The 10,408-nt window shown below is 37.1% G+C and overlaps 1 protein-coding gene across 1 annotated transcript in view; it reads left to right on the top strand.

The window, feature by feature from the left end:
- The first annotated feature begins 630 nt into the window (after positions 1 to 630).
- Positions 631 to 10,408, top strand: part of LOC132169581 (uncharacterized) — a 21,973-nt gene continuing 12,195 nt past the window's right edge. Inside the window, exons 1-3 of the mRNA XM_059580597.1 lie at positions 631 to 2,679; positions 3,202 to 3,330; positions 3,599 to 3,790. Coding sequence (XP_059436580.1) covers positions 631 to 2,679; positions 3,202 to 3,330; positions 3,599 to 3,790 — 2,370 coding nt within the window. The remainder of the gene's footprint in view (positions 2,680 to 3,201; positions 3,331 to 3,598; positions 3,791 to 10,408) is intronic.

Raw genomic sequence — 10,408 nt, 5'->3', positions numbered from 1 at the left:
GCCTACCAAATCAACAATGTTGGAAATTAAAAAAGTTTGTCGCCTACCAGCCGTCGGTAAGTCGGTGTCAGGGCAGTGTCGCAGCCGATTTTTTGTTTTTTTTCTTGCACAATACGAACTTCTTATGCTATCTACCAAGTAAATATAACCTGCAAGTGATATACCCACCCACTGTAACTGAAAAATAAAAGGCTGACCTCAACAAACATAAAACCTAAGAATCCTCTATATGGTGAAAGAGTAATCCAACTCTTCACATCAATTGAATGGTGTATTTTGAGTGGCTGACATTCGAAAATGACTTAAAACACGTCAGATTCACTTAACCCATAATGTAAAATGATTATCACATTGACTCATGGTGAAGATCATTCCTGCTTGAGAAAAAAATACTCCAAGAAAATTATAAAACGAAAAATTGTAATACTTTAATTACAGATTTTCCCTAGAAGTATTCAAATAAAAGAAACCAATAAAAAAAAAAAAAAAAATCGCTAAATCAGAAATCAGTTCTTCCAAGTTCCAACTTTACCCCCCACCTCCCGCCCCATCCATCTCGCTCTTTTGGAAAGAGGCTCTCTGCTTCTTCCCTCTTCAAACTAGAAAATTCCCCCCAAACCTACAGAAAAAATGGCCCCAAAGAACAGATCCTCTGCTTCCACCAATCCTCCACCGTCTGATGCTTCTTCCATCAAGCTCGAATGTGGGCGCGCCATCGCTTCCCTTCAGAGTGGAAACCACACCGAAGCGCTCAAACTCATCAAAGACTCAATTTCCCGCCACAGCGGCAGAAACAACAACGACAACCCGTACAACTCTGCCATTCTCCACCACACACGCGCCGCCATTCACTTCAAAACCGCTTCTCTTCTTGGCGATTCTAACACAAAACAGGAGCACCTCAAATACGCAGCTGACTCGGCCAGGGAAGCTTTAGCTTTCTCCCCGAATTCAATCTCCTTACCACTTTTATACGCCCAAGTTCTCTACGTGTTAGTAGGACTCGGCGGAAAGAATGGCTACCAAGAAGTAATAAAAGAATGCAAGCGCGCTTTGATTATAGAAGACCCAGTAGACCCTCTTAAAGATAGCTTCTTCCCAGAAGAAGAGTTCAAAGGTTCGAGCCAAGAATTGCGAGTAGAGAATGTGAAACAAGAACTCAGGAAGTTGATAGCGAAATGCAAGAATATTGGAAGTGAGAATTTAAACATGGAAATTAAGGACGTAATGGAGAGAGTGAGGAAGGTAGAGGCTGATATTGTGGCGACGAGGTTCTTACAGCAGAGAAATCTTTCGACATTTGGGTTGCCTTCGCTTGAGAGAGTTATGACTTATTGGAAGAACGCTATGAGTGTTGAAATGAAGTGGGGATTATTGAAAGTGAGTATCAAAGAGCTTACAGCACATTTTAGTAAGAATACGTTGGCAAAGGCAGTTTTGAAGGAAGCAGTAGACTTTGCTAAGGAGGAGAAAAAATGGATTTTCTGGGTGTGCTGTTGTTGCGGGGAGAGGTTTGGAGACTGTGAACTGACCATGGAGCATCTTAAGGGTAAGCATATGGAGAATCTGTCACAGAGATTGCAGGCTAATATACCAAAAGAAATTGGTGATGAGTGGATTAAGGTGATTGAAAATGGTGTTTGGAAGCCCGTGGATCTCCTTGCCTCGGTCAAGGTAATGGAAAACGAGTCAAGATTTGGTGACCCAATTGATAAAGAAGGTGACCCTGAAGTTTTTCTGATCGAAATTGATGAAAATCAGAAGTGGCCATTGTGTGAGGATAGTGAGCGCAGGGGGATCCTTGAGAGAATTCGTGGACTATTGCAATTGTTTCTGAGAAACAGATGCTTTTCAGTGGGACACCTCCAGAAGTTGATGAGATATGCCTTGGAAGAACTGAAAACTCACATTCCAGAATCCCAAATTGAGAATCATGGACTGGACAAAACACTCCTCTGTATATGTTTTTTGGATGCTCCCCGGCTTTGCACAGTCCATGAATTCGTAGAAACGCTGGCTTCTTCTTGTGGCTTGTATTATACTGCAGAGGAGAGTGTTTTAGATTCTGAACAGGCATTTTGCGTTAAAGAGAGGATAGTTTTCAGCAGTAACTTCTCTTGTCTCCTTTTGGATGAGAGATTGTTGCGGGGAGAGCTAATTCCCAGTACATATCAAGATGCAATTGCTGATGATGGAACTGCTGTAACTTCTACTGTTGATGTTCGTCAAAATGCTGAGCTGCCTGATGGTGTTGCTTTTGTTACTTGGTTATTGACGGGTTCTGCCATTGGGGAGCGGTTGCAGGCATGGGCAAGCCTGAGAGAAACCAGAAACAATCAAGTAATGGAGCTTTTCAAGATTCTTAAAATGGAATTTAACCATTTGCAAAAAATGTGTTGGAAAAAACACGTTCGTATGCTATGCTGGAAAGTACTTATGGAGTTGGAGAGCATATGTGATGAAGAACAAAAGAAAAGGGAGCAAAGTTCAGAGCCCCAAAGTCATGCATCCCTCTTGTCGAAGCTGCAGAGGCATGTTGATGCCGTGGCAGATAGCATTGAGTTTACAATCACTAAGTCGAAGTTGAAAAGCATTTCGGGAATCCTGAAAGAAGGACAAGCAGACATAATTTTCATAAAACAAACAATCTTTAACCTGAAACTGGGGTTGAGTAAAGAGGTGAGTGTCCAATTTATAGATGGAAAACTTGAATAAATCCGTATCTGAGCTCTCTCATATCAGAAATCAAATATAGAATTGCAGTTTCAGATAAACATGCATGTGTTAATTCAAATTCTCTATGTATTCAATCAGTTGACTAAGCTTTGGACCTTTTGATTACAAATATTTAAGATATCATTTTCAAGCATTTGGACTCAAATGTGCTTTGAGACTTGGAGAAATTGATGCAGTAAACCAAGTCCTCTTTACTGCATCAACCAGTATCAAATTTCAAATTTTTTCAGATCATTTATCATCTGAAAAAATATTTTGCTTTTGAATACTGCCTTGACCATGGTGATCCAAATGTCCGAATTTCATAAAATTTGGAGCATGGAATCCTCTTCCCATGGATGATCCAAAGTATAAATTAATGGTAGAACATGGGAAAAAAAAAAGGCAGAGTTCCTCATTGTTGTATAATTTCTTGGGTGTTGAAATCAAGCTTGTTTCTTGGTCTCACCATGTTTAGTTTTGCAGTTTCACATACTTGATGGTTTGATCCTGGTGAGAAAAGCTATCATGAGACAGACTGAGCTGAAACTTGGCGTTGCATCTGCATATGACTACCGGCCTATAATTGTGCACATGCTCAAGTCATTTATGCAGGTTATCTTGAATGTTCTTGCCATCTTGTTGGCCTACGGCTTGATGTTTTTGTAGTAATTAGATCTCTCCGTTAACGTTGCAGGCACATCTAGAAAATCTAGTTTACAAAGGGAAAATCAAAGGATAAAAAGAAGAAAAAAGATCCAAAAAAGGCCAAGGATATTAAGGTTTTAATTCCTGGGTTTTTTGTTCTTTTTAAACTTTCTTTTTTATAAAATCTTTTAGGGAACTAATATGGTATTAATAATCTACACTTCCTGTATTGTAGGCAACAAGTAGGAGTGAGGAGCACCTTCCCCTCCACCATGAAAATGCAGAACATTATTCAGATCCAGAGATTGGTATTCCAATAAGCACTGATGAACTAAAACAACACACAGAGGAAGAGAAGATGGATGAAGCCATTGCAAAGAATGTAGCAGAGGGTATGCCGCTTGTCTTCTCTAAGCAGTCTGAGATTGTATACTTATCTAGCCATGACACTCAATTTGGTACTATTAATTGGATTGATTTTTGTCATTCCCATTGTAAAGCTCAAGCATTTTCACCTACTTAAATACCTAACTAAATGATGATGAATATCAAATGGCCGAAAAAATGGCTTGCATTAAAATTTTCCAACTGAGCGAGTGACACGTGTATAACGAAAAAATGCTAGGTGTTCTCTTGGTTTTAAGTGGATATTATTTTATAAAAACCAGGTGAGAGAAATAAGAGTTCAGTGTAACAAGTTTCTTTTTTACTTTTTAAAAAAATAATATCCATCTAATACTAGGAGAACACTTTGCATTCCCTTGTAGAAAGCAGAAGTATGTGATTTGTCTCTTGAATACACATGTTTATTTGTTGTTTCAAAAACTGATGCTATGTTTATCATGGCGCACAACCCCTGATATTTTTCTCCCAATTAAAGATATGTAGCTACTAAAGTATGAGAGAGCCAACTTTTGTTAGGGGTGAAAGGCAACAAGTAGGAGTGAGGAGCACCTTCGCCCGCTTACCACTAACCACCATAACCACTAACTGCTAACGGTTTTTGGAAGTGGTTAGTAAAATCCGCTAACCGCTAGGCAGTTAGCAGTTAGTGGTGTTTTTAAAATCACTAAACACTAACTACTTTTTAAAACATATATATATATATATATATATATATATATATATATATTAAGTAACATTAGTGAATATATATTAATTGTATATAATTTATTTAATATACAATAAAAATATATTGTTTGTATGTTAAATAATGTAATATTAAGTTTTTAAAAAGATGAGTTGGGCATGAAGCCAAGAATAGTGACGCATGAGGTGTGAGTTTTTCAATTTGCCTCTTGGCCTTGTCCCACACGGACAACTACATGTGTTTTCAATTGCCTCTTGTTTGTCCCACATCGAAAAAAAAACCACCACTTCCAGCTTCACTCTTCTATATAAAGTACATGTCCTTCCCTAATCCCCTAAATATTTCCTTAGTCGACCATTCAAGCTAGGCTAGCCAAGAGCTAAGCTTCGAGTACTCGGCTTGCCTGGTAGGCAAGCTCGGCTAGCCGAGCCAAGCAAAATTATTTAAAATATTTTTTTTCCTTTAAAAAAGGGTTAACCACTAACTGTTTAAATAACTCGCTAACCACTGGTTAACTGCTTAGACGGTTAGCAGAGGCGGTTAGTAAAATAGCGGTTACATTTAGCAGTTTTAGCCAATAACTGCTAACCATAACCGCCTTTTCACCATTACCTTTTGTCACAGTCCAGCAAATTTAAGAATATTGTTGCTCTTAAAATGAATGAATAAAAAAAGCATTAGTAAACAAGAATGTCTATTTGGAAGTAAAGCAATACTTATCCTTGAATTAGAAGCCTAGGATCCTACATAGGTAGATGTCAAATTCAGTGTCATATAGAAAAATAAGCTTACATTATTGTATTAGGGTAGTAGATGCAACGCACCTTCACTCCAATTTCAATTGACGGATCGTTGCGTGGTGGGTTTGTAAAGACAAATAAAACTTGAATTACGCACAATTTTTCCCAAAATCAAGATTCAATCAAAGAACTAAGGTAAAATGGATGAAAAACCACTCCCTGAATGTTGCAGACCGGAAAGATAAGGATTCCATAAAGAAGAGCGATGATGTTGGAGGAAACTCGCACTTGACGAGTTCTACTAAAAATGTCATGTCTAGAGTTTCAGACATCGGATTGGAGCAAGCTTTGTGGCGTTGGAAAGCTAACTCAAAGATCTACAAAGTCATGTTTCACAAGAGTTTGCCAATTCCAATTTTTAGTAGGTCAAAAGAGACTCTGTTCGCAGGCCGCTCGCCAGCCGTCCGAACGGGCCTCTTCTAGAAGTCACCATAGTAAAACTCGAGACATCCGTTCGCATCCTGTTCGCAAGCCATCCAAACAGCCTTGTTTTATGTTTCATTTTTTACTTAGTTTTTAGTTGTTTCGTATTTTATTTCCAGTTATTTTTAAGTGACTGTCTGAACGGGGGTTTATCCCGTTCAATGAGTATGGGGGGTCAATTATGGTATGAAGGTTAAGGAATAATTCCTAAAGGACAAGAAAGCATTGGGAACACTGTCTTAAGATGGAACCTTATATTTTTGAATCCCAAGAAGGTACTCAAAAATATTGGAATAGTTACCATGACATTCGTCTCGGAAAGTGCTTTCCGAAGTGGGGTCGCATGCACAATTCTGAGACCTGTAGCAAAAGTTATGCTCGTTTTACTGAACATTGAGCAATTAGGGATTAGTACACGAGTGCTCGTGTGGGGACCACACCAAGCGCTCACTGACTTTTTTTGGGACCATTGACAAAAGCTGTAAATAGTACACGAGCACTTGACCCAAAAGTACATCGAGCGCTCGCCCATTTTTAGTGATTCCCTTAAAACGTTTGAAAAGCATTTTTGGCATGTTGTGAACGGTACACGAGCGCTCGACCTTGTAGTAGAAACGAATGCTCGCCCCTTTTCAGAAATTTCTCATTTTACTCTCAGCCACTCCCCCCTATAAATACCCCCCCTCCCCATTTGAGTCTTTGCATGAATTCAACTCCTGGAGCCCTAGAGAAACTATGCTAAATTAGTTTTGTGAGAGTTGTGAGGTTTTGTGTGCTTTTGGTGAAGAATGAGGTCTTCGTGGAGAGCTTGCCTTGTTGAGGTAACCACCGCCTTTCCCCTATGTTTTGTTAGGTTGTTATGCTTTTCATAATTAACTTAGTTGGTAGTTTAAGCCTCTAGTTAGAATGTTGTCTTTAAACTTAGTTTGAGCTTAGGTTAGCGTCTCAGTATTGTTGAGCATATTTCTTTATGATTAGAGACGTTTTTTTGAGTTAGGAAGTGTTAGAAACCCTTTTTGGCCTTAGGACTAGTCAGAGGAAGGATCGGGGAGCATTTGGTCCAAAGGAGGTTCAGCCTGCACCTCACTGGACGAACACTCGTCCCTAGGTCTAGGGTGGATCAGGGAATGGCCTTTTTGGCCGAGCACCCGACGACCCCTGTTTTCGAGTTTAGGGTTTGTTCTAGTTGGACTTAGGATTAATAGAATGTTTTCCATAGATTTGGAGAGTCCAGGACTTTTGGAGAAATATTTGAAGGGATTAATCGACCCGGGTGAGTACAAACTCACTTGGATGCTTGTTGTTATTTTTCCCGCAATGCACGTCTATTTTATATATATCAAACATGCATATTTTGCAACTCTCATGAAATACATTTTGGAACTACTTTGAACTCTCTTTTGTGAAAACGTGCTACTTAACAAGATAATTGTGAGACATGTAAAACCATGCATGTAAAAGACGGATAAGATTAATTGCATTGTATGACATGGTACACCGATATGTGTGATAAGTGCCAAATATTGCATATTTGGACCCCTTTATTTACATTAGTTAATCCTTTAGCTGTGTCGTTATTTAATATTTTGTGTTAGTTTTGTGTTTTTAGTGTTTTGTAGGTCATTGAAGAAAAACTACAGGTTTAAAGGGAAAAATGCGAAGTTTGGAAGAAAGCATACTTTGAGAAGACCTAGATTGTGTGGTTAAGTCTAACCAAATCTAAGGAAAGGTTAAATCAGATTAAAGTTCAGATTGGATAAGATTTCGGATCGGATTCAAATTTAGATTCTGCACACGTCTTATTATTTTGACCATAACTCTCCGCTCAAATCTTCAACTAAGGTTGAAGATAAAGCCTCACCATTGATTTGTTTGCATATTTTTATGATTTGTTCATATAATTCCGTTGTTTAATGTAATGTATGTTCGTTTCAATTCACTTGTGTGACAAAATTGTGATTGATTGTTGTTTATAAATCATGAAAACATTGGATATTCATTGTGTTTCATCCAACAGATACATCAAATAATTTGATTGAGACTTATATCCATTGTGATTTGTATATCAAACGGATACAATGGATGATTTGATCTCAATTAGATATTCGTTGTAATTTGTAATAGGGATGGATTCAATGAATGATTCAATAGGATTTTATTAAAACAATAGAACATGCATTGGGTCTAATCGCTTGTCCGATGTATGAACTAAACATGAGAATGTGTGCTTTGATTGGTGAGGTGAATTTTGAAACCTTAGTCATTTATCATTTAATTATTGTAATTTTTTTAATTTATGTTTGTTTATTTCTTTATTCAAAAATCCCAAAATTCAGAACTAGGATAAAATAGGATTAGTTTAGATATAAATTAAATTTCACAAACACAATTCCCGTTAGATTGACCTCGCACTTGCATAAGTTGTACTACACATGACTCGTGCACTTGAAAGTAATTATAATTTGCACATCAAGTTTTTGGCATCGTTGCCAGGGAGTTGATTGTTTGTAAAAATTGATTTTTGTTTAAATTGATTTTATTTTTCTACTAGTTTAGGTAGATTTTTGTTTCATTTCTTTTTGCAATTTGCATTTATTTTTATTATTATTTGTTTCTGTGTTGTTTCATCTAACATAAAAAAATAATAATAAAAAAAAAAAAAGAGAGAGAGAAAAGGTTGGTTGTTTTTGTGTTTCTATTATAGTGTCGACAAAAATTAGTCATTAACAGTGCGATCGATCACACCGCACCTGCGCTCAAGCACACTCGAGCACACTGGCAGCAGGCGATCGCACCTGTGCTCGACCCATCTCACGCCTGCGCTCAAGCGCATTGCACACTCGCACTTGATCGCATTCACCTGCACTCGAGCGCACTTTTAGAATCAGCCTCAACAGACCAAAAGCAGCTAAGTAAAAAAAAAAAAAATTTGCAAATTCTTTTTGTCCATTTTGTGTTTTGTGTTTTTATTTTTCTTTTCTGTATTTTTGTTTATTCTATTGTCCAAAAGAAAAAAATAAATAAATAAAAGACAAAAAAACAAAAATTTGGTTAATGTTTCATGTGGAAGTGTGTTTTGTTTAAAGACTGAGGGTAAGCATGAATTCTCCAATTAGTAATTTTGATGCTACCCGTAGTCATAGGACATCCATTCCTACCAACTACCCTCACCATTTCTACCCACGTGGACCATGTTCATACTACTCCAACCCTTATCATAGTTCATGTAATTGTTCATCCTGGAGCCAATTTTTCAATTTTTCATAGAAGCAAATGAACACCAATTTCTTCAGTCCTGGATTTGAATCAAACTCCAATTTTTATAACTTGGACTAAAGCAACCATTCTAATTTCTTGTGGCAAGCTCATGCTACGGGAAATTTTGCTTCCAAATTTCATGAACTGCACCATTTTGAATATTCCCAATTCGATAATCCATCTTCCATTCCTTCATCATATGACTATCTTCCTCAACAATCTTTGTGATGCCCCGATATTTGTGCTAACAAATTCGTAAGTATGACGCTGCAACATCAGAGATTTTGAAATAATTTCACAGCGGAAAACTGTATATAATGTGCTAAAATGGTACTTTTAAAGAGACGACATGATATTCAACTGAATAATCAGAGCTTCTAATTTATTATTACTAAACAATACAACTAAAACTCTATTGATTGTTACACAATACCCAAAAGTACAAGGCATTGATACAATTCTACCCGATTGTCTGAACTTTAGACAAAACTTCACCAACATGAGATCTCGCACATCTCAATAATGAACCACGAAACTCGACAGCAGAATTACCTTGATTGTCCATTCCTGCAAGCACTACAAAACTGTGAAGTAGTGAGTCAATTGATTCCTAATAATATAAATAAGGGGAAACTTCACTTTAACCCGCTGAACTTCCACTTGATTTTACAAACCCCCCCTGAACTTCCAAATCTCTCATTTTGAATCCCTGAACTTTTAATTACTCTCAATGTGGACCCCTCCGTCAGATTTTAAACATTACATGACATTTATACCCCTGACTTTTGTATAAAATTCCAACTTCCAAAATGTTTTTTATTTTAAAGAAAATGAAAATCAAGGACATTTTGGTCTTTTTTTTTTTTTTTGTATTTTTAACGGCTAAAATTAACGGAAGGGTTCTATTTGAGAGTAATTGAAAGTTTAGGGGTCCAAAATGAGAGATTTAGAAGTTTAGGAGGGGTTTGTAAAATCGGGTGGAAGTTCAGGGGGCCAAAGTGAAGTTTTCCCTATAAATAATTATTGAATCATTTATATAAAAAGACCAAACATTTTATAAAAGTAAGGGGAAACTTCACTTTAGCCCTCTGAACTTCCACCCGATTTTACAAATCCCACATGAACTTTCAACTCTCTTACTTTGGACCCTGAACTTTGAATTGCTCTCAATTAGGACCCTTCCGTCAATTTTAACCGTTAAAATTACAAAAAAAAAAAGAAGACCAAAATATTCCGGATTTTCATTTTTTTTTAAATAAAAAAAAAGTTTTGGAAGTTTGAATTTTATACAAAAGTCAAGGTGATGCGAACCTCAATCGACGAGCTTTTAAGACCCAACAACAAAATTGGAATACGGACCCAAGAAAGCTAAAATTCAGATTTTGGATAGAAAACCTTGACCCAACGTTTATAAATGAAACATGAATCAAAGGTATAAAATAACAACCCTCGACCCAATGATTATAATTGAATC

Source organism: Corylus avellana, chromosome ca2 (assembly GCF_901000735.1).
Source record: "Corylus avellana chromosome ca2, CavTom2PMs-1.0".
Taxonomy (NCBI): Eukaryota; Viridiplantae; Streptophyta; class Magnoliopsida; order Fagales; family Betulaceae; genus Corylus; species Corylus avellana.
This window is presented reverse-complemented; position numbering and strand designations above follow the sequence as displayed.